At 36.3% G+C, this 26,038-nt stretch overlaps 3 protein-coding genes across 7 annotated transcripts in view; 1 reads left to right on the forward strand and 2 right to left on the reverse strand.

Moving 5' to 3' along the window:
- Nucleotides 1-6,951, reverse strand: part of LOC126810891 (receptor-type tyrosine-protein phosphatase H) — a 32,828-nt gene extending 25,877 nt beyond the window's left edge. The window contains exon 1 of the mRNA XM_050536220.2: nucleotides 6,719-6,951. Coding sequence (XP_050392177.1) covers nucleotides 6,719-6,781 — 63 coding nt within the window. The 5' untranslated portion in view covers nucleotides 6,782-6,951. The remainder of the gene's footprint in view (nucleotides 1-6,718) is intronic.
- Nucleotides 1-26,038, forward strand: part of LOC126810897 (baculoviral IAP repeat-containing protein 2) — a 109,379-nt gene that overhangs the window by 58,463 nt on the left and 24,878 nt on the right. The window lies entirely within an intron of this gene.
- Nucleotides 14,372-26,038, reverse strand: part of LOC126810903 (baculoviral IAP repeat-containing protein 2) — a 41,791-nt gene continuing 30,124 nt past the window's right edge. The window contains exons 1-4 of one of the 5 annotated variants that reach the window (XM_050536262.2): nucleotides 19,486-19,903; nucleotides 15,757-16,522; nucleotides 15,255-15,302; nucleotides 14,372-14,946 (exon numbers count right to left, since the gene is read on the reverse strand). In XM_050536262.2, coding sequence (XP_050392219.1) covers nucleotides 14,756-14,946; nucleotides 15,255-15,302; nucleotides 15,757-16,522; nucleotides 19,486-19,599 — 1,119 coding nt within the window. In that variant the 5' untranslated portion in view covers nucleotides 19,600-19,903 and the 3' untranslated portion in view covers nucleotides 14,372-14,755. Of the gene's footprint in view, nucleotides 14,947-15,254; nucleotides 15,303-15,756; nucleotides 18,055-18,434; nucleotides 19,462-19,481; nucleotides 19,904-26,038 lie in introns of those variants that run through there. The other 4 variants (XM_050536264.2, XM_056098734.1, XM_050536265.2 and 1 more) reach the window with 4 other exon arrangements.

The following is a 26,038-nucleotide window of genomic DNA, read 5'->3' on the forward strand; positions in this document are numbered from 1 at the left end:
TATGTACACTTTGATAGCAACAATAATACCCGAAAGAATTCAAACTTCTGTATGATAGTGTACGTATGAAGAGGTTTTTATTTTAATATGTCCTGGGCTATATATATAACACAATCAACATATCGTCTACCCTGTTAAACATGAATAGAATATCTTAAGACTGATACAAACCAGGAAGTATCTACTTCTCGATTTCAAACAAAATATTACTGTTCAAACATTTTACTGTTATCTAGGCCTATTTCAACCTGTGATACGGACTATAGTTTTAATGTTTTGTAGTATATAACTAAGCCCTACCACGTAATACTATCCAAGACCTTTATGCAACATATTAATATATACCAACATCCTGGTAAACGGTCTTATATTTTCATTTCCATGACCAGAGAGTTTGAGTCCGACCCGGACACGGTTAGTTTAGACGGGCCCCATAATATTATTATTATTAATATTATTACAAAATATTTATAGTGCGCCCTTTCATATAACATGTTCAAGGGCACTTTGCAAAGTGACAATGTAATCATAAATAAACAACAAGATTATGGATATGATAACGATTGTGTACAGAGTCAGTTAAAAGCCTGATTAAATAAATGTGTTTTAAGTTGTTTTTTTAAAAGAATATAGAGATGTACAACATCTAAACTAAATGGTAGATTATTCCATTAAACAGGTACTTGATAACTAAACGAGCGCTTGACCATAAGAGACGAGTCGAGCTGTTGGACTTTAAAGGTATCTGATGTACGTAATGTTTGGCCAGGTGTATAAAGTTCTATAAGATCTGAGAGGTAAACAGGAGCTAAATTATTTAAACATTTAAAAGTAAGTAATAAAATCTTAAAATCAATTCGATATTTAATAGGTAACCAGTGTAAATTATATAAAATAGGCGTTATGTGGTCGCATTTCTTAGCTGCAGTATTCTGTACTTTTTGTAAACCAACTAAAAGTGAATTAAAGTTATCTTATCGAGAAGTGACCAGAGAATTAACAAGTGACTTAGTGGCCTCTACAGTTAAAAATTTACGTATTTTACCTCGACGAAAGGCCAAGTATTCGAATCAACATTTATTACAAATTACGTTTTAAAACAAGGCGAATCCGATAATATAGGGTTAAAGCAGAGGAAGGATCATATTCCTAGGTAAAGTTGTTGTGTTTACAATTCAAGGATTAATACTATAATATATTCTGCTTCCCGTAACATGGTCACATTGTTTTCGTTCGTTTGTAAAGTTTAACGTCAGCATCCACCGACTGTGATATCGCACACACGACATGATCACACGTAACTTCAATTGTTTTATATTATTGTAACGTCAAAGTAGCTGATCGTCACCTGTATTTTTTCGAACATGTAATTTACACCAAAACGTACCCCAGCTGTTTATCTAATATTTAATTAAGAAAACAAAATCGAAAAATCAACAGTAGGTGATCTACAGGACCGAATTCAATCGGATTTAAAAGGGGGCCATCAGAAGATTTAACGAATATTTCAGTTGGCGCTGACTTTTTTGAGCAATTCGTTTGTTGGATATTTAGCGTTTTATGAATAGATTATTATTATTATTCGGTTTTTGCATCGCGTGATGTGGATATTTAATGTTGACAAATTTTGAATTCATCATTCTTTTTTAAATACTAAACTGAACTGAACAAATTGAGGCTGGTTTTCCTATTAGAGATTCGACTTTCATAATACAACAAACATATACAGGATCAAATGAAATACATATCCTGTATTAAAGGTTCATTAAAATCCATGTTTGTGTTTCTTTCCGTTCCGGTGTGGTTTCCCCTTGTCAATAGAGTAAGTGTAAGCCGGAAGACCTTGTAACTGCAAGACGAATTTCTAGTCCTTCCGATTGGACAACAAAACATAGGTGCCGTTTACTCATTGGCATGCACGTAACATAATCTATGAAAGTTGATTTTCCATTGCTTCCCGGGCAAAATTCATGGCGTATTCTCTTCTTCTTCTTCATCCCTGTTGGGGGGGGGGGGGGGTGGATGGCCGAATGGTTAGCACGTGCGTGCTGTATCATAAGACCTGTCATTGAGTCAACTGGCGCGGTTTCGAATCCCCGGTTGTACGTGACAAGGAGTAGGGCCGCCTGTCCAGCCTCGTGGTTTCCTCCGGTTTCCTCCCACTGCTAAAGACCCCTACGCGCAAGCGAATTATTGAAATAAAATTAAACCATATGTCAGTCCCGAAATGACCTAGTTTGTGTCGAGTGGACGTTAAACCCCATTTCTCTCTCTCTCTCTCTCTCTCTCTCTCATCCCTGTTGGAACAGAAGAGTAGGGCGTTAAACTAAATTCTGTTCATTCATTTTATGTTTCTTTCTAAAAGACGTGTACTCTTTATAATGTGGACGAATAAACTGTTATTATACTTGTACAGTATGTGTAAAGTACGATACACAGCAATAGTTAAACCCAAAACGGAAGTATAAATTACTCACATAAGCATGACGTGGCATGCTAGTTTTCTTGTCCAATCAAAATAGTATAATACACAAGTCACAGTTTTGTGGAATACAATAGTGATAGTCAAGTGTGATATCGGCTGCTGTTATTACAGGCGCGTGTTCAGTTGGCGGGGGGGGGGGCAGAGGTATAAAACCCCCTCCCCTGCTCATGGAGAGGGGGCCTAGGAGAGGGCCTATTCATTTGAAAGAGTAAATGTCCTTCAGAAATGGCCTTAGATGTCAGAAAATCGACTTCAAACTTTCACAATTTTCTCGGGAGATCCCCCCCCCCCGTACCCGCCTCATGGCTCTGCGGTCAGTCACGCCGGAACACCCCCGCCCCGCCCCCTTCGATCATTTTTCTTCACACGCTCTGTATTAGTATTGCCATAATCAACCTTGATCACTCTCAAAATGTCTCTGGTTGGGCAGCTTTAACCTTTACATGTATACATTGTCGTGTTATATTTTTTCATCGATTGATAAAGACAAGAGAGAAACCTTGTCGGTAATAAACTGTCATTGTATTACATGGAATTGTGATCTGTGTAATCCAGTTTAATTACTAAAGCTACTGAAACAAAATATTATAATGTTTTAAAAATGTTCATATGGTATAATTGGCTTGAGAGTTGTGGTCTTTAAAGGCTCAATACCACTCTTTTTGTAACTGAATCCAATGTCACAATCTTTATTCTGGTCAACAAATTGTACTATTTTAGAATATTTCAATTAATTGATGATACAAATTTCATCTTAACACACCTTATTTAAAAATTTTGAAAAATTCAACATAATGGTTTGAAACGTCTAACGTAAACCTTTTCAAATGAAACTTCGATTTAAAAATATTTTCGAACCCTCTGGACAAGTAAAATAAGATGTAATGGATAATTTACACAACAGGATCATGAAGCTTACCTCTCTGAGTGTATTTTTAATTTTATACGCATTCTTTCGATCGAATAATAACCGCTTCAGTAACACCTTTAAGCGTGTTGCGGCAGCCCTCAGCGTGTCTATTGGGTGCCCGGGTGGGTATATAATGCTACTAAGCCCGTATGACCCCGTAAAAAGCGGAACATTAATTCTCGATTCGACAGTTTTGACCGAAGTGTGATAAAGCCCGTAAATCGAATGTATAGTTGTGTTTGTGCGGCATGCGTGTTCAAAAGTAAATAATCCCATCCGAGTGGCTAATCAAATAATTAGAACAAAATATTTCAAAAAGTAAAGCTATAAAATTTGCAGAGATTTTACTAGAATGTAAAAGACGGTAACTAAATACAGGAATGCGGGTAGTTATGTGTGCGAACGCTCAAACTCAATGCCAATTGTCGTAGGTATCCAGACCACTCGGACCAAAGACTACTCGGACTAAGACCAGTCGGACCAAAACAAGACCAGTCGGACCAATTAAATTATATTATAAGGCTAGGTAATATGCTATTTATTTATTATTAAATCACAATACAAAGAAGCAAATAATTCTTATACGGAATTCGTATATTTAAAGTTGTTTGGTTCAATTTTGTGTACGGAAAATAAATCAACGATTAGTTTTAAAATTAATTAATAATGGTGCCAAAAAAAAATATCAATCTAATTTTTCTTTACTCTTGCAATGAGACTCGGTATGTCCAGACTTTTGACAGTTTCTACATATACGGGTATACTGTTCTTGTCTGATAGCCTAATTTTACTTTTTCCACATTCGCGGTATCCCCAGTGGTTTCATTCCGTTCTACCCCACTAACCCCTGGGTTACTATATATGGGGGTGGGGGGGGTGGGGGGTGGGGGGGAGACACGTTTTCAAGTTATCCGCCCTTGATGCGTTAATATAAACAGCACATAATAATACGAAGACCGGACGTTTATATGCCCCTTTTTAAACGTGACTACAAGTGTGGTTCTCGATATTTTGCGATTTGGAATACAATTATCAATTTATTCAAACAACACGTTATTATTAGTTCGAGTAGTCATATTAAAACACACACAATTAGCAATTTATTCAAATAACACTTTATTATTGGTTCGAGTAGTCATATTAAAATAAACACAATTATCAATTTATTAAAATAACACTTTATTATTGGTTCGAGTAATCATATTAAAACAAACGCAATTATCAATTTATTAAAACAACACTTTATTATTGGTCCGAGTCGACTTTCTGTTGGGTCCGAATAGTCTTTTTGTATGGTCCGAGTAGTCTATTTGTTTGGGCTGAGTGGTCTATCAGTTGGTCCGACTGGTCTTTAACCGAGTGGTCTTTGGTCCGAGTGGTCATGGATTCTTGTCGTAATTGTACTTGAATTTCGACCTATGCTGTCACCCCTAATACGAAATGATATCTTCCGCAGAGTGACGTAACCATCTTCCATATTGGTATTTTTCTCTGGGAAAAGTTTGTGATATTTCAATTTTTCAAGAGAGAACTTGTTTTCATCGTTGTGATAATTAGTTGTGCAATGGATTTTATCGAATGGGAGTTGATTACAAACACACAGGTAAGTTTATTATAACCAAAGTTAAGTAGTTTGTTCATAATCGAAGAAATCCGTTTAAAATTTACCAAGACTCAGACAGTAGCTCGCTAGCCTGGAGGTCGGGTGTTCGATCCCTGCATTGGCCGAGAAAGTTCATCCAGATTTTCCGGCGTGGTTCTCCCTTGTCAGTGATGCAGGACGGAGGGGCTGACAAGGAAAGCTGTCTAGTCGTTCGTATGGGACGAAAAACCGAGGTCCCGTGTACACATTGGCGTGCACGTAAAAGATCCCTTGGCAGTTGGAATTCGATATAAGAGTAGGCCGTAGTGCCGCTGTCCGGGCAAAATTTCCCTCATAGCACACTGTATGGCGTATGCCCGTCTTCATTAGCCCAGGTTAGGAGCAGAACAGTAGGACGTTAAACCCCATTTCATTTCATTTCATTTCAAACCAGCAAGAGTGTTATTGTCCCTTTAACAGTAGGGAGGAGTCGGAGAATACCGAGAAACCCACGAACTTAACCACTCTACCGTATAGTATGCCATGTACACCCGTCGGACCGAAACCATGGAACTTATATTAATGACAGACCTTAAGATCTAAAGTACAGACTTAATTTAGACCACTTAAGACACGCAACCCATTTGTCAACTACCGAAACATTTACACAGCGTGAAATGGAGGGACGTATAGCCAACTCCACAAGAAAAATGACATTTATATTTCTTCGAAAATGTATTCGAATAATTGCACAAGACTACGGTAAAAGTTTACGAGAAACTTGTATCGCTAATTCACCAGTTATAGTCACTCACATACCTGGAACGGTTCGTTTGAATGTGAAGCTAAAGTATACAATAACTCATTCTGCACACAGAGAACTACCTACTTTGAGAATAGATCTCTGTCCCAAATGACTGCCATAATAAAATTATACAATTTTGTCGTGTTGTTTTATAGTCCGTGTTATATCTTTAAGACACACAAAGAGAAAATTAACAATTTCAATTTAATTAATTAGATATTAAAATGGAACCGGAGTAAATACATGTAGTATACTTTGTGTTCTCGGCTAGATTCGCGTACGTTTTCAAGTTTTGTTTGTAAGTGGGCCTAATTGTAGACACACGGTGTAAGTTTCGAATGATAACCTATATTTTATAAACTAGTTGTGTTCAGACCAGCACGACGCGAGAAGTTGACAAAGCATATTACTACCTTGTCACTCATACACGACATACGAGCGTATTTTATATTTCCAGTCAGTAATAGTCTAGAAATTATTCCACCAATGATTAAACTCCAAGTAAACATGTTAAATTTATAAGCACAGAAATATAAATGTAATAACATACTTCTTACATACCTATTTATTTGCTCACATTATTATAGGTATCGGGTAGTCTCCCCCTAAAAAAACTGCATAACTCTTTACTTGACTAACCTTGAACAATTGTTGTACTGCGATCATAAAATTTTGTTGCACGTTTCATATCAAATTGTGATGTAAATGTAGGTCGAACATTTAGGTAAAAATCTAGGAAAAGGGTTAATAAAAATAAAATGTAGTAAAACGCAACATCGGGGTCGGAAAGTACCTTATTCCTTAGTGTACCTAACCAGGTGGTCAGTGTGAACCACGCCCCGTTCACACCCTGTCCCCATTATCTCCTCCTATGACGATTTATTTTCACCAGGTGTTATTTGGAGCCCTCCAAATATATGTTTGAGACATACTTACCCCAGGAAGTAAAACTACCAATGTACAAGCCACAAAACCGAAGTACATAAATTTTAAAATCATACTGATTAATCCTTAATCTGTAATCAGTTTAACTACTTTTAATATGAATTTAGCAGCACCTCGGTTTAAATTGATATATGTTTTTCAACTGAATCACAACACCGTAACAATTTAACTTTGTGCATCCTACTTTTAATAATATCTTACTCAAATGACATACAATAACTAGAACGGGTATATGTGATTCGAGTAAATTTATACTTCCTTCTTGTGTTATAACGGACTATTCTTAGTACAGTTTATTATCATTGGGCAATTCATTCTAAGCAGGTTGCACAGTGTTAAGCTATGATATTATAGACTATTTCAATGAGTATTATTGTGTCACCGTTCAGTAAAGCTACATTTAAATGGAGACATATTCTAACAAAAATCGGTATTGCCAATACAAACCGAATTCAAATAATTATTTCTCATGCTTTCTTTGATATACTCTCTGAAAGAGACTATGTTTGATCATGTAAATGTCCAAAGTTGGCAAATTTTCTATTATAATTTTCGGTTAGATTACGTTCGAAACTAAATGAACTGTTTGTTAATCAACATTTGCATATCGTTCATAGTACAGCGACCTCGTATACCATGGAGTAACCTCTATAACATTGTCGATTTATATGCTTTAATGCTGTTATAGCTTCTAAATATAATTTTGAAATTCTTACATTTTGAATTTAAAAATCCTCCAAAATCAGTTCAGTGCAAATAAAATGAACCTCATTTAAACCGAATTGAAATGACAATTTAGCAGTAATAAATGTCCATATAAACAGTTGGTACATTAACGTACATTATATATTTGTGTCAATGCAACAAGGATTTGTTGTGAATTTAGCTTTAGCTATTTAAACAAGAATTCGTTGTAAATTTAGCTTTAGCTATTACGACAAGTCTATCGAAATCCTGGTCGTTTGTATGACAGAGTTATTGCTCTTGGCCTTAATTTTCATTTTAAACAGATTGCTCTGAGTATTTGATTAGCTAGCCGTATTGAACCAGGGCTGTCGGTAATTATTCACAGATGATTAGCAGCACTGCTAATCAAAAAGTTCAATTTTGGCAAATTTGATTAGCAAATTTAAAAATTGATTAGCAGTTTTTCAGTTTCAACATAAAACACCTAAATAACAAGATTAATTCAATTTTAATTTATAACAAATGATTAGATTTTATTCTTAAGATTTTTTCGAATTTTAGCACTGCTACGGGTAGCTGTGAACATTTCTGAATGTAGACTTTTGGTTAGGCCTTATGTCTGAAGCCAATTCTTGGCAGTGGCTTCCGAAGTCCCACTCATTTTAATTCTTATTTCTTCGTTAGAAAACAATTTCGTCTGCTTTTTATCGTGTGTTACTATTTTTGTTCAATCGGACGCACACGGTATTTTACGAATAATCTCGATTAACTAGACGCACGCGATATAAACAATAATATTTTACGGGAATTCTTACTTTGATTTCTCATTTTTATAATACGTTTACACGTATTTATTTTTTTATATTTTATTTACAATACGTGGGGGATACACTGAATTTTTTTTTCAAATTGAATACTGATATAATTACTCGAAATTGACATGTCTCGCAACGTGAGCGGTACTACTTGATTCCCTATTTCAGGTTTAATAGTCCCAATTCATAGAGTCTGGGTAATTCAAGAAGAAAATGTCACACGGAGAATTCAGTTTTGTTTATAAAATTTATTTGATATTTTATATACGTTGACATTGTTGAGAAATATGGATAAATCTTCGTGTCAAAATCCAAAATGACAGGCATGTTAATGATTCGAAGTTACTGCGAATCAAAAACGTTAGATTTTAATTTTTGATTAGCAACGGACAACATGTGTATCACAAATTGCGCTACGATACTGGTTGTTGGCAGCCCTGTATTGAACGCACTGACTGACTGATTGCCATTGCAGGTTGTAATTTGAAATACAATTAAGGGATGTGGGTTATTGCTCCAGACAACAAAATATTTGTACACGGTATGCACATTTATTGAAATAATTTGAAATACAATTAAGGGATGTGGACTATTGCTCCAGACAACAAATTATTTGTACACGGTATGCACATTTATTGAAATCCTTAAGTGAATATTCAGTTAGCTACAACAATCAAGCTTATAAAATTACTAGCTGAGTTAACACCCCTAATCCTGACAATCATGAGCCCGAAGTTATCCCCACAATTCAGTTTTGAAACATTTTTGTGATTGACCAAGTTGCCACGGAAACAATAAATAAAAGTTACTGCGTCTAAACTTTGGTGGTTCGACATGAATTGATTATTAGACAGTCGTGTGTATATTTTATTTAAATTTTCAAATTCAAGGAATCATTTGTGTGCATTACAAAGTTTCAAATTCAAGGAATCATTTGTGTGCATTACAAAGTAATGGACATATATTTTGTTCCATACTACTAATTACTGTTCAAAACACAGACGTTACCCCTGAAATACAATAACTGAGCTTAGCTCATCCTTATTAGCGCATCCTGGAACATGTCGGTTGTGGGTTTTGGTTCCTGGTCACACGACTACAACAGTCGCCAAACGATTTGTATAAAATGATATAATTGTTGTGTGAGCCAGTATTCTGTAGTAATATCTTGTATAGCAGACGCTTTATTGCACTGGTCACGTGATATTCGATTGTTTATTGCAGAACAACTATGTACCATCCCGAGAAACTATCTAGACACAAAAACTCTTTGTTTCTACCAACACAAACAACACAACAATAATGTAAATGAGACACATCTTATGTGTCACACTGCTATATAAATTTCCTCACAAGCATGTGACATAAACTCTTTATAAGAAACCAAGTAAGTATTATTGAAATTTTACGAGATTTATGTCTGGTATTGCATGTTGTTATATTAGACAGTCTATATGTAATATTTACTACATTTGTCAGTAATAGAGTTATACCATCTCTTAATGAACCCACACAGCTATCCGACATAGGGATTTTAATTCAATCAATACATGTATTCTCGCTTTCTCACATACTTAAAAAAATGTGACAAAGTATGGATATTATGTATGTATTTGACGTTTAAATTCTAAATAAAACAAATTCAGAGTACTCACATAACCAGACAGCATAGAACCCACGTACAGGGTACATATTATTTGAAAATGCAAAACAAAACGTGCATACAATATACAAAGTATACAATTACAAAAGTTATGGGTGCTCACAAATTCAGAGCAATCACATAACCAGAAAAGTGGAACCCTTATACAGGGTATATATTGTTTGAAAATACAAAATAACATACTTGCATTCATAAAATAATAATAAAATATCAAGCAAATTACATATCTGTCATCTCTCCGCAGAAAGAGAAATAAACAAAGGTTGCGACACTTGTGGCTATAATACTCAGTGAGTCGAATAAATTTTCAAATGAAAAGTTTAGACCAGTATCGTCAAGGGTCGGATATATATATTGTTTTCTTAACTTCATATTTTTTGGCATTCCAGTAAAAAATGTTCGGATTCCGTTTTGTTTGTATTGCATTGATTGCAGGGGCGATCCTTGGGCGGTATCTTAAGATATCTATCTACGCCTTCCAATGGCCACCTGGTGAATACTAAATCGTAGGGTAGACATCGCCATTTTGAACTTTTTATTATTAACAACCTCTTACCCGAAGGTTCGAAGTTTATGGTTCGTCCATAAGGAGATCATTAAGCTTACTTCTATTGAACATCTAATATTCTGTCTGGAAATTGTTGACGGCTTTCAATTGGTAATTCTCTTGTTCAGTATAGATTTTCAGTTGGGTTATCGTTTAGTTTAATTTGTGCAGTCAGCATATCATGTTTTAATCGTTTGCAATCATGGTCAAACCATTTATTTTTCTTTCGTCGTTTCTTTATGGCTAAACCAATTCAACACAGACCTTATAGCATAGCTGTACACTATTTTGATTTGGTTTTAGATCGACCATCATGAATTGGTTAATGGTCTATATGTAAAAGAGTTTGGTTTATGTAGTCCAGTCAAGAAGGCTTCATCCGAGTTTCCCTGCCAAAGAAACTTCCCAACAAGCTTTTGCCCCTATTACATCATCGTGGTTTTTAGGAGAAATATGTTTATTCACTTAAGGGTTAACCTCGGTTGGACGGATACTATTAGTTTTAATTTTACATGATGTCAATGTCGATATTCGCATACGTGAAATTTGGTCGAGGTTTTTGATACGCCAGTTAAAGGGACAATAACACTCTTGCTGGCTTGACAGCTCCAGAAAATAAAAAAATAGCCTTATTCTAAGTACTAGATGTGTTGGTGTCCTACCTGTTGTGTAAATTATCCATTAAATCCTATTTTACTTGTCCAAAGGGTTCAAAAATATTTTTAAATCCAGTCAAGTCACATTTGAAAAGCTTTACGTCAGGCTTTTCAAATCATTTAGTTGAATTTTACCAATTTTTTAAATTAGGTGTGTTAAGATGAAATTTATGTCTTGGAATATTGTAAAATAGTACAATTTGTTGACCAGAATAAAGATTGGGACATATTATTCAGTTACAACAAGAGTGGTATTGAGCTTTTAAAATATATTCGACCGCACTACATCCCTTGTAGTTTATGCAAGTATATGCTCTGAGAAAATCCCCTACGCACCTACCATTTAAAATACATGTGTTAGTGCCATTGCATAAATTGATCAGATTTCTCCCACAGATTATTATCTTTTTGCCATTTTTATTTCTAATTTTGAGAAAGTTGACGTTGGAGATTTCGTTAATTATGTTTGGGTATGGTAAATTGATGTTGGATGAAGTATTGTCAGAAAACACACTGATATCCCCCACCCCATCCCACCAAGAAGGTTATCACCAAGAGCTTGGTATTTTGAGATATCTTGCTCAAGAATATGAAATAGGTTGTACCTTTTGCTCAGCCATATTTTGCAATTATAGGGAGGAATGTACACCGTTGGTATATGAAAAGACCCTTTTGTAAATTTAAAATATCTTTTGATACTTCAATCCAAATAATGTCCCCATCTTTTTGGTCTAGTATTTGAATTGTGTTCTTAAAATAAGTGTTAACAAAATAGCACACTCTCTACTGAAAATGTTGCCGCTGCCCATACCGTTTACCTAAATGTTAGTCCTGAATATCCTTTGAAAACACCATCGAAAACTCCAACATCGGGGCCCTGTTTCTCGAAATCTTAATTTAAGATAAAATCCAAATTTTAGTACATACTTCAATTTTGATTGGCTCAGCACTAAAATCAATCTAATATTATCCAATCAATTTACTAAAATTTGGATTTTATCCTAGTTAAAATTTCGTGAAACAGGCCCCAGTTTGTTTAAAGTTGGTCCAAGTTTCTACAAAACACACTATGTCTAAGTTGTTTATCATTTGAAATAGATCAATGTGGGTTTTGTCATTTTTGATCTTCGACAAGAAGCCATTGATGTTCCAGAACCCCACACTTAATGCCATGTCTTAGTTAATTCAATAATAAAAAGACCAAAAAATATTAACAGAATGTAAGTATAAAAAGTACTGAACCTACTCATTAAGCTGGTCCGGTGTATTTACGGTATCAACTTTGATTCCCTTTTATCGTCTATGCTGAAACCAGTAGATTCAAGAAACTAAACATTTTATTTTAGATTTGGGTTTGTATGGTGATGAATGAACGCCACAGACAATAGTCCGCCATATTTCAGACGCACTCTGGTATGTCAGATTTGTAAAACAAACTTGACACTTCATTGCTGAGATGTACAATCGTTAAAAGCATAAAGTTTTAAATTACTATAGTCGTTTAAATTATGTTGTGGCTTTCACGAATTTAAATGGACAATCCAAGTACCTTGCCCCCGAATAGGCCAGCACTTTGACTTTTAAAAATACCTTGCGTCTAAAGTTTTGAGTATAATATTATTGGCTAGATTTAGATTTGTAAATTTGATAATGGGATCATTTAACCCGAGCAAAATAAATGTGAGTATAAATATTTTTATATTCCGACATTTGAAACAGGGACGCCTGAAGAGTTATCCCCCTTCATTACGAAATATTGTTAGAATTTTATTAGCTGCAATTAAAAATATATGGGAAAATATAGCCACCACGCCCACTTTGTCTGATTGCCCCTTTATTCCGTCTGTTCTTTCAGTTGCATGTCGAAGTTGTGCCTTTTACTATTTAGACTTTTTTGGGGTTGTGTCAATTCATGAGCAAATCTCAAAAATCATATAGCATTTTTTCACAATACTTATCACATATTACTGAAGTGGTGTCTTTTTCTAGTCAGTAATTTTTAACGCTTTTTTCCGAGTCTATGCATAATAACGGACTGGGGGTGGGCGTGATTATTTTCGTAACTGTCTTCATACAACAACCAAGAACTAAACTGGTGATTTACTCAAATACAAACGCAAAAATTTAGCAGGAATGTTTATAATCATGTCATTAACAGAACAAAGGAACACCAAAGGTCATAGAATACTACCCTGGGGGACACGGCTGGTTACACTAACGGATCGAAAAGTGTGTTACTCACATTTTAAATGTGTTTCTTGTCGGATAGCTATGATTGGAACCAAATCATTGAGCTGACGCCTGAGTAAAAACGCTTAGTAATTCTAAAAGCATCATACCTGTAAAATTTATTTTAAATTGTGTTCCTTGGCGCTGGCGCAGTCTAATAAATAATTAAATATGTGCCGGTCGGGTATCATATCACCATTCTGATCGATGGTATAGACCAAATTACTCTTCTTAACATATGTTTCGATCTGCATTGATTTCTCTACAATTTGGAGTCAATGTTAAGGACGCCCAGGCCTGTAGTTGCTTACATGTAGTGAACTATTATTCATGTATAATGGCTTAACCGATGACAGTTTTAAGATCTCCAGAAATTGTACTTTCAGAAACTGTTACACTTTTCATATGATTATTTCTAAAATGGGATGGGGTTTAACGTCCACTTGATACAAACCAAGAAACTGAATGAAATGACACGGGATTTAACGTCCTACTGTTCAGCTCTGACTGAGCATACGCCATAGTGTGCTATGAGGGAAATTGTGCCAAGACAGCGGCGCTACGGGCTACTCTTATATCGAAATCCAACTGCCAAAGGATCTTTTACGTGCACGCCAATGTGTACACGGGACTCGGTTTTTCATCCCATCCGAAAGATAAGATCTGCACCACTGACAAGCGGAAACCAGGCCGGAAAATCCCGACGAACTTCCTCGGCAAACACCGGGATCGAACCCGCGACCTCCGGCCTTGCAAACCGGTGACTTAGCCACGGTGGCTCCCACACAAACTACGTCATTTCGGGACTAACATGTGTAAATTTTATTTCAATAATTCGCTTGCACGTAGGGGTCTTTAACAATGGTAGGAAACCGAAGGACCCGGAGAAAACCAAGAAAGTTTGACAGGCGACCCTACTCCTTGTCACGTTCAAGCGAGAAATCGAAACCACGCTACTTTACTTAATGACAGACCTTATGATTTAACACGCACGCGTTTTTTTTCTTGTAAATATATTTATTCAAATATACAAAATATCTTCTATATCTGTTTTACATAAAGGTCATATATATTATTATCAACAATATTTACTTATATAATTTGTCCAGTTGAAATCACTGAATGATAGTGAACTTGAAGAATAAATGTACAAAATTTGAAACAATTCATCTTATATAGATAAGCAAGTATTAAACTCAATGTAATCTCCAGATATTACAAATATTCAAAACAAAAATGTACTCCAAGTTGATATTTTTTCTTTGATGTTAAAGAAAACAAGCTATAATATATCATGAATAAGCTTTTTTTTAGCAATCATCATTACCTTAATTACATCTTTTAATCGGCGGAGCAGTTCATTGCTGATTAGTTGGGGGTCAGGATTTTGAGGGTAATAAAATTTGTAGTCGAAATGGGAGTGAACCTTTTTTAGACGTCAACAACAGGGATAGTTTCTCGGATAACACTTCTACAATTCGGACATAATCGTACAGTTTCCGCGCATACGCCACAACATATGAGATGACTACATGGTAAAAATTGAACCTCTGGTGGCCTATCTTTGCAGATACAACACATTACATAATTCCTCCTGTTTGATACAACTCTGCCTTCATCATCTAGAATTTAGAGAGAAAAAGAGAACAACAATATTATACATGGTGAACATTTACAAATTGTCTCTTTCCATCTGAAAGCCCCAAGAGCTGTTGAGTTTGAAGAATAATATGAATTCTGGCTAGTATTTGATTTCCACCAGATTTTTTTTCAACTTTGTAAAGATCCTGTGTCTAAAAGTTATTTTGTTTAAATTATCGAGTAAAAATTTGGAAAAAGTCTTTCATTTTATATTCAAATCTTTTTAAATTGTTGATTATGCGAAGCAGTTATGATATAAACAAAAAGAGACAAATGTTGACTAGCTTACATTCTTCAACGACTGAATTCTGATCACGGTGTGTATTTCGTCTATCATCTGTAATTATAAAAAAGAAGAATATATTTTATAACAACAGTAATATTGTTTATTCCGGTAGAGGGGTTTGTTCATTCGTTTGCAGGGATTACCGTTCGCTTCCACCAAGGGGGATTATAGGAATTAGGGTCCCAAAAATAATTTGTACCCGCTAATACGATCGAAATGAATAGAATTAACTATATGTGTATATGTCTATTTAAACATCACACAGAAAAAAAATTTATAATTAAAATCAAAAGTTTAAAATAAATTCCACCTGAAGCAAACGTATTTAGCTTGGTTTTCAAATGGTCAATCCAGCATGGAGGTAAAGTTTTGATTAAAACTGTACTGCCTCTCTTAATAAAGGTAATGAAATTTAAGGGACTTAATAAAAACAACAATTCCAATAATGTTTATCTGGGGGTGCTGAGTAAGGTCTGCTACAAAATAGTCTATTATAAATTAGTACCTCCGCTACGTATATTATATTCATCCCTGCAATTCCAGACTCTTCTTGATGAGGTACATTGTCTTGCATCCATGAATTCCGGGTGGTAGACGTGGTTGGCCGGTGTAGGTTGTCTGTTTTCTGTTACGTGTAAGTTTTCTGCTGTGGGATATATTGATAAGGTACATTGTCTTGCATCCATGAATTCCGGGCGGAAGACGTGGCTGTCCAGTGTAGCTTGTCTGTTTTCTGTTACGTGTAAGTTTTCTGCTATGGGATACATTGATGAGGTACATTGTCTTGCATCCATGAATTCTGGGCGGAAGACGTGGTTGTCCGGTGTAGGTTGTCTGTTTTCTGTTACGTGTAAGTTTTCTGCTGTGGGGTGCAACTGCATCCCTCCTGGATAAAATACGTCTGATGTACATTGGTCATGAAGGAGTGGTGATGGATTTCGCTGTCTGTATATTGGAAATGCACTTTGGTTCTGCGTAGCACTATACACAGGCACATTTCTCATATCTTCACCATTAAGATGTAGGCACCAAGGATTCAGCTGCCTGTGCTCTAGCATTGGGTTGGATTTAACTGACCACTGCCCCTTTTCAACACCACAACTATAGCATCTCACTATATCCCGATTTCCCGTGTAGTAGAAGCCAAACTCAGCTAATGTTATAGGTCTACCATGGTTGTAAAAGGACCAATTGGCAAAGGTTGCTAATCTTTGCCATTCATAAACCATGCAACCTTCAAAAATGTGTGTGCTCCTTTCTCTTGACATTTGCTGGAAATAAAGACACAAATTAGTTTCATACATTGCGATGGGGGGCGGGGGCAGCAACCTAGCTGAAACGTGTACCAATTTTAACTAATATGGTATCAATGCATGCAAAACTGGTATCATCTGAATATATGTCTGTCCGGTATCTGGTGGTGGGTGTGGCTGTGAGGGCTGTGATTCTGAACATCAATTCTTGAGCTAGTTTAGCACAAAAGTGTACCACATGAAAATGCTTGGAAGTTGTTCAGCACCACCACATGAATCAAGAATGACCAATGCAAGACAGTTTGTGTAGTGGGTTACCCCTGGCAGACACGCCAAGTATACCAAGTCCCAACTAGGCTAGATTTGCCACGCCCCGCAACTAGACTAGATTAGCCTAAGTCCGTACCACCTAAAATTGCACCGTACCATCTGAAGTTGTTCAGCACCACTACAGGGATCATGAATTACCCCTGACAGACACGACCAAAATGCCACGCCCCACAACTAGGCTAGATTAGCTGAAGTCTGTACCACCTAAAACTGGTTGGAAGTTGTTCAGCACCACCACAGAAATCATGAATGACCACTGCCAGACAGTTTCTGCGATGGGGTACCTCTGACAGACACGCTCAAATGTCACGGCCCGCAACTAGACTAGATTATCTGAAGTCCGTACCACCCAAGACTGCTTGGAAATTGTTCTGCACCCTAGGGATCATAATGCCCATTGTTAGGCAGTGTGTGTGGTGGGAATCTCCCAGACTCGACGGCCAGGCCTTTCCTCCACCTCCAAAATATTAGGCTTTATCAGCTGGGGTCAGCCATATTGAGAATTTGGGGTATTGTCTTGGGTTCCTCTGTGCAGGTTTCGTATATTTACAAATCATTGTGTATTTTTGTATGAGTAAATAATTATGTACAAATGTTTGTTAACTAATTTTCCAGACCCCATATGGGTTCTTCCTAATCAATGTTGATTGTATAACATTTTAAACACCCATGAGTGGTATGTCAGTGGTCACTGAGTTGAACCACTACTTTTATTGCCGATGAATGGTATCGTCTATGATTATGGGACCTGGAAAATTAGTTTACAAATATTTGTGCATAAATTATTTACTCAATGGGCATTATAATCTCTGGGGTGCTGAACAAAACACAAAAGCGGTTTATGTGGTACGGACTTCAGCTAATCTAGTCCAGTGTGGGAGTGTGTCATTATTTTCTGGGTGTCTGGCAGGGCACCCACCGCACAAACTGTCTTGTAGTGATCATTTATGATTCCTGTGGTGCTGAACAACTTCCAAGCAGTTTTAGGTGGTACAGACTTCAGCTAATCCAGCCTTGCTGTGGTCTGGCAATTACATTACTCATTGTCACCAGAAATGTCTGTCAGAGTGTTTTGGTAATACTTGGAGATGTAAGGTACACTGCTGTACCATTTTCATGTGTTACATTTCCGAGCTAACTTAGCTCAAGAATTCATGACCAGAATATGCACGCCAGCTATGCATGCATTATATAGGTGAAAATATTACACTTTTCAGATAGCCCCCCCCCCCCCCAAAAAAAAAAAAAAAAAAATGTCATCATAATTATAAACTTTTAAATTAAAAATATAGACAAAAAATTATATATTTTGAAACAAATTTGTACATATACGGTAAAGTAACAATACTCGCCAATTTGTGATTGTACCCCAATCTCGACACCTTGTCCAAGCGTTGCAATTTTCCGAAACTGACCTCGTTTGCATTTATTCAAAGACTGACACCGGAAAATCTTCAAAAACACATTGCTGAATAGAATTATAAATAATGCCTTCTTCTAGCTATGCCAAAGCACAAAAGTTAAGGTGCCAAACCATAAATAAATATATCCAAATATATACACAACTATACCACAATATTCATAATATAACAAGCCTTACTTTCTCACATTTATACTATTAACATCAATGAAAAATCGGCGAGCTGCAGTTGCAATATATATGGACAGATCACCAAATATTCCTACGCCGTCCTACGAAACAAGGGCCAAAGCTATTTTTAGTCTTCCTCTCCCTTTTCCATTTTCCATGGGAAAACGTTAGAGCCGGTCTAAGATACGAGAATTAACATTGGAGTCAATGGGGAAATCTTTAGTGATCTGTGTCCATTTGTATTCTTGCGCGGTTTTCTAACTAAGAGATAGTACATAATTATCACGTGATAATGAAGTTATTTCGAGCTCTCATTGTTATTTTGTCTCACGCTAAGTTACAGATAGGCCAAAAAACCGCACGTCCCCAAGACACAAGACATTTTCCAAACTTGCACTTGAGCAGTATTTTTTTTATGTGGATTGTTGTCTTTTTAAAAATTACCGTTGGCATAGCTACTTATAAACCACATAATGTATTGTGATAAACATCGATCGGTGGTATAAATAATTAATAGATATTGTGGAATAAAATATTTCCTATAAACGACAGTGTGGGTATAATGGGAACATGGAAAAGTAAGGTTAGAATGCACATTAGTAATAAACAATATTAAAAAGTAAGTTTATAAGAAGTAGAATCCGAGTTTGTTTTTAAACCTGATCTCGTATAAATTAAATAAATTAAAGTTTATAAGAAGTAGAATCCGAGTTTGTTTTTAAACCTGATCTCGTATAAATTAAATAAAACTGTGCTGATCTATTTGAACAATTGCAGTGCAATGCTATTGTTATTGTTATTTTATCTCCATGGGCGAATCTAGAGATTATGGAAGGGGGGGGGGGGGGCGCCGAAAGAGTGAAGCGCAAAGCGGGGCGTCCGAGTGGCCTTCCCCATAAAATTTCGAAAACCAGAAGCCCGGAAATGCCGTTTCCAGTGATCCGAGACAAGAATCTGGTGCCCCGTGGATCAAGAAATTGGGCGGACCTGCCCGCCCTTATCTCAGACAAAAGTGCACCTAAAGCTGATGGACTTGTATGTAAATTTGGTACTTACTAACATGCCCGGGGGCTGCCGTTATAGCTTCCAAGTAAATCCACAACATCGTCCAGTACGATGAAGCCTCTGAATGAACAAAATCCACCATTTTATAAGGTAGCATTCTGTCTTCCATTTTACCTCGTTCACGGTAAATTTTGTACCTAAACTGTTTTTATTAAAGCCGGTTAATAATACAGATTTATAGCAAATACACATTCTTTGTCAAATCCAACCATGCACAACATGAACAAACTGGCAATAGATTTCCGAGAACTATATATTTTCCCACTACCCTTGATTTCCTAGAAATTGACGATCCTTACGAAGCTTATCACCCAGTCAATTTATTTGCGTATCTATATAGCCTTTTGTATATTGTTAATGTTGATGTATGATCGTCATATATATAACCTTGTGTAAAAGAAATTGCTGTGGCCTAGATTTCAATTCAGTCTTATGTCATAATGTAGGGTGGCCCACGCACCTACAGAAATACAGTCCACCGCTGATAGTTCGAGACTACCACTGAAGCGTGCACATTCGCCGTGTCGAAGCCAACTTTCTGACAGTATGATACTATAAATAGCCATGGCACGTGCAATTCTCTACAAATCTATCAACTATTACAGCCGTAAAAAAATTATTGTTGACGATTTTGAATAGCAGTGAAATTAAGCTTCTTGGTTATTACAGCAGATTTAGAAATTACGTTCGTTTCATTTTTTAAATCGCTTTATCATTAACTGTACCGTTAAGAGCGGCATCTTTTGGTTTAGTACAAATAATATCTCAGAAACACTCGGGTTAGACAGGAACATGATACTAGCAGTAGTTTCATTTTACTTTTACAAGCTTCTTAAAACAATTGTTGAGCTAGCTAACGTGCTCATTTCTAAATTCAATTTCTTGTTCTAGCTTTCTGTTATGTTTCGTAAAAAAGTAGTCTTGATTATCCCGACCTGTCAATCAGCCCTAGAATGGTCGATAGACTGGTTAAGCGAGACTAATTTCAAAACAAGGGCACGTAACCTATCTTTTACTCAAAAGTGTCTGGATGTTATGGACGACACATGGAACCAGTTTTCAGTCTATTATTTATAGATGATTAATGGTCATAGCTTATTAAGTACAACATGATCGTTTATTTAGTGACTATAATTGTGTGAAACTGATTTGAGGCTTGGCATATATATAAATATTGTGGCGAAATTGTCGAGATATATGGAGATATTTATTTATGGTGGGTCACCCTAATGTCATCATGATCTATCTTCTATATACTAATATTTGTGACTGTCGTTTGTCTGTCTGTCTGTCTGTCTGTTCGGGGTTGGCGGCTACACTAGGTCTGCCCCGAGTCTGAAATTTGGGGTATAGAGGTAGCTCGGACCGGGGAGTAACATAGGCAGGTGGCGTTAGTCTACCACTTCCGGTTTCGGAGTTATGACCCCCGAGCGAAACCGGGTATCCTGCTAGTATATATATATATATAATATAAGACTGAATTGATTGCTGTGGCCCAGATTTCAACCGATCTGGGCGAATGAAGACGGCATACACCATATAGTGTGCTATGAGGGAATGTTACCCGGGCAGTGGCATTATGGCCTGTACTCTTATATAGAATTCCAACTGCCTATAAGGATCTTTTACGTGCATGCCAATGTATACACGGGACCTCGGTTTGTCGTCCCATCCGAACAACTTGACAGCTCTAATCATCAGGCCCTCCGTTCTGCACCACTGATAAGGGGAAACCACATCGGTTAGTCCCGATGAACACCCGACCTCTTTTTTTTCTTGAGAAAATTTTATTCAGGTACTAACACAACATAAATATACAGTACATCCGATTACATGTTTTAAAAGACCATTCAGTCATTATAGTACAGTATATCAGATATACAGATGTACGCTATATTACATTAGCAATCACTTTCCAGACACACAAAATTAATATACATGTATATAAAATATAGTACCATTAACAACATAAAGATATTTACAATATAAACACAGTGGACTACACTCGTCTATAGCTGTCAATCTCGAAACTTGGCGAAACCGTTTAGAGTCTAAAAGCTAGTTTCAATATTTTAAAATAATAATAATGAATCGATACATATAGATCCATTACTTTCATAAATAAATAATAATAGCAAAATAAGCTTTTTAATAAAATTAAAATTATTTTTCTTATTGTACTGCCTTACATCATTAATATATTTAAATATTGTTACAACGTGAATTTCTATAGTGGTAGTACTGTCAAGGGAATTCAAGTATCATGAATTTAAGACTTTATAATATATTGTTTTAATATTTTTTTCCTACAATACTTAGGGAAATCTGTATGAATGATATCTAAAATAGTATGAGGTGCACTGTTAGAATTTTTGGGTCGGACCGACCCAATGATATTGGGTTAAAGGCATCCGACCTAAAATAATACTAGTCAGAAATTTTAGGTCAACCGTTTTTGACCCAAAATATTGGGTCAATGGCATCCGACCTAAAATATACTAGTCAGAAATTTTGGGTCAACCATTTTTGACCCAGAATATTGGGTCAATGGCATCCGACCTAAAATATACTTGTCAGAAATTTTGGGTCAACCATTTTGACCCAAAAATATCATGTTGGCACTTTTTTGGGTGGCTATCCGACCCAATCTCGTTGTGTTAAAATTTTGTAGATTAGAATTAGTGGTCAGAATTTTGAGTCAACCATTTTGACCCCAAAATATCATGTCGCCACTCTTTTGGGTCGCTAACCGACCCAATCGTTCTGGGTTAAAGTTAGCACCATGCGATGCATAGGCTTACCTCACCTGTACACTTTCACTTTCACATTTAATTTTTGTGTCTGTTAAGATTTATTTAATGAAAGCCGTGATCACATTTTACTCTTTACATAGGCCTGTTCAATCGACCTGGACCAGAGTAAGGCCCTTTCACGGTTGTTCAATTCAAATAGTTTTAAACGCTATCTCAACAAGCTGACAGATAGGCCTGTTCAATCGACCTAAGAGTAAGACCTAAGAAGAGTAAGAGTAAGACCTATTCACGTTATTCAATTAGTTAACGCCATCTTCAACAAGTACGGTATCTTGAAGTGAATAGCCTCACTCACTGGGCCTAGCAAATAAATAGAAATCTTAGCAAGTAGGCTATCTGATAAGTGATATTACTTCTTGTATACATTTTCAGACCAAGACTAATAGCCTGAAGAGGTGGATGGTGAAGTAGTCTGCTCCTTAACACGAGGATGAACCCGGTCGCTATCATCGCCACCCACGCCCTTACTTGCATTTGGGGGGTTGGATGGCCGAATGGTTAGCATGTGCGCGCTGTATCATAAGGCCTGTTATTGAGTCAACTGGCGTGGTTTCGAATCCCCAGTTGTACGTGACAAGGAGTAGGGTCGCCTGTCCAACCTCGTGGGTTTTCTCCGGTCCTCCAGTTTCCTCCCACTGCTAAAGACCCCTACTCGCAAGCGAATTATTGAAAGAAAATCAAACCATATGTTAGTCCCGAAGTGACCTAGTTTGTGTCGAGTTGACGTTAAACCCCATCTCTCTCTCTCTCTCTCTCTCTGTTACTTGCATTTGCATCTGACGGTGACCTACTACCAGCACGAGCACCAGTGTTCCATATGATTATCACCGAGCCTACCATAGTCAGACCACCTTTAAGCCCATCAAGAGGAAGCTATAACCATGTTATATAATATTTTCACATATTGAAATTGAAAGTCTTACTCTGTCTTTTTTCCGTTTCAGTCTTGTGATTTAACTTCAACCCAAGTCGGCGCATCACATTTTGCATTTCTTGAAACGCAAATATATCACCTACAAAGAGCGAGCCATCTCAATTTCGACCCAACAATTATGGGTCAAATTTGACCCAGAAATATTGGGTACAGACATGACCGACCCAATAAATTTGGGTCGCCTTGAACCAATAACCAATAATTTAGGTCATTACGATCCAAATTTATTGGGTCAATGCGACCTAAATTTATTGGGTCAAAGTTATGCCGAAGACCCAATCCTCCTATTATTTCTAATAATAGTTTTATACTGTATTTGTGGAGGTTTGGTGTTCCAAATATAGCGAGCCAGCGTCTTACCCACTTAGCCACCGTGGCTCCCCCTATTTTAGAAAGCAACTAATTAAAATGCTGTATATAAAAACATGAGGTAGTTTCAGAGTTAAGATTCAACAGATTTTCCATCCTCGAGCACAAATCTTGATTAATTTGATAATTTAAAATTAGGCCTTTTCAATTTATGGTTCTATGTTGAATTATTTCAGTGAGAATTGCGTGATTCAATTTAACAACAAAAAAATCCTGCTAAGTTTTCTCTGGGTTCTTCCCATATCGCCGACTCACCAGAATTTGGAAAGTCGACCGCGGCACTCTTTGATGGGTTAAAAACGGATTAAAGGCGTTAATGAGGCAGGGACTAGTCATTATTAATATAGTTCACTTAAATTTGGTTTTTATCAGAATTCAACTCACTCACTATTTAATAAGTTCACTTAAATTACATGAACATGAATTTTGTCAGAATTCAACTCACTCATTAATTAACAAAATAATAGGCTACAGTTCAACATAAAGCTGATAGCTAATGCACAGTTACAATCTACTGTCTGAGTCTTGGTAAATTTTAAACGGATTTCTTCGATTATGAACAAACTACTAAACTTTGGTTATTATAAACTTACCTGTGTGTTTGTAATGAACTCCCGTTCGATAAAATCCATTGCACAACTAATTATCACAACGATGAAAACAAGTTCTCTCTTGAAAAATTGAAATATCACAAACTTTTCCCAGAGAAAAATACCAATATGGAAGATGGTTACGTCACTCTGCGGAAGATATCATTTCGTATTAGGGGTGACAGAAATTCAAGTACAATTACGACAAGAATCCATGACCACTCGGACCAAAGACCACTCGGTTCAAGACCAGTCGGACCAACTGATAGACCACTCAGCCCAAACAAATAGACTACTCGGACCATACAAAAAGACTATTCGGACCCAACAGAAAGACGACTCGGACCAATAATAAAGTGTTGTTTTAATATGATTACTCGAACCAATAATAAAGTGTTATTTTAATAAATTGATAATTGTGTTTATTTTAATATGACTACTCGAACCAATAATAAAGTGTTATTTGAATAAATTGCCAATTGTGTGTGTTTTAATATGACTACTCGAACTAATAATAACGTGTTGTTTGAATAAATTGATAATTGTATTCCAAATCGCAAAATATCGAGAACCACACTTGTAGTCACGTTTAAAAAGGGGCATATAAACGTCCGGTCTTCGTATTATTATGTGCTGTTTATATTAACGCATCAAGGGCGGATAACTTGAAAACGTGTCTCCCCCCCCCCCCATATATAGTAACCCAGGGGTTAGTGGGGTAGAACGGAATGAAACCACTGGGGATACCGCGAATGTGGAAAAAGTAAAATTAGGCTATCAGACAGGAACAGTATACCCGTATATGTAGAAACTGTCAAAAGTCTGGACATACCGAGTCTCATTGCAAGAGTAAAGAAAAATTAGATTGATATTTTTTTTTGGCACCATTATTAATTAATTTTAAAACTAATCGTTGATTTATTTTCCGTACACAAAATTGAACCAAACAACTCTAAATATAATAATTCCGTATAAGAATTATTTGCTTCTTTGTATTGTGATTTAATAATAAATAAATAGCATATTGTCTAGCCTTATAATATAATTTAATTGGTCCGACTGGTCTTGTTTTGGTCCGACTGGTCTTAGTCCGAGTAGTCTTTGGTCCGAGTGGTCTGGATACCTACGACAATTGGCATTGAGTTTGAGCGTTCACACACATAACTACCGGCATTCCTGTATTTAGTTACCGTCTTTTACATTCTAGTAAAATCTCTGCAAATTTTATAGCTTTACTTTTTGAAATATTTTGTTCTAATTATTTGATTAGCGACTCGGATGGGATTATTTACTTTTGAACACGCATGCCGCACAAACACAACTATACATTCGTTTTACGGGCTTTATCACACTTCGGTCAAAACTGTCGAATCGAGAATTAATGTTCCGCTTCTTATGGGGTCATACGGGCTTAGTAGCATTATATACCCACCCGGGCACCCAATAGACACGCTGAGGGCTGCCGCAACACGCTTAAAGATGTTACTGAAGCGGTTATTATTCGATCGAAAGAATGCGTATAAAATTAAAAATACACTCAGAGAATTCGGAGGTAAGCTTCATGATCCTTGTTAAATTATTTATAACATAAAGAAGATAGGATATTTATAGTTTATACATGACTTTATTTTTACGAGTATCCGTGCAATCAGTGATATTTTAATTGTGAAGAAAATTTGATAGACTGGCGATCAATGGTTTCCATATAAATCTCCTATGTAATTGCCTTCAATTGATATTTTTCGTCGCCCAAACCCATATACGATCAAAATGATCGCGCTGTCAAACTATCTTTCAATGTTAACCCCCGCAACAGGTATATTGGATTCGACCAATACGTCA

Source organism: Patella vulgata, chromosome 2 (assembly GCF_932274485.2).
Source record: "Patella vulgata chromosome 2, xgPatVulg1.2, whole genome shotgun sequence".
In the NCBI taxonomy this organism is placed as follows: domain Eukaryota; kingdom Metazoa; phylum Mollusca; class Gastropoda; family Patellidae; genus Patella; species Patella vulgata.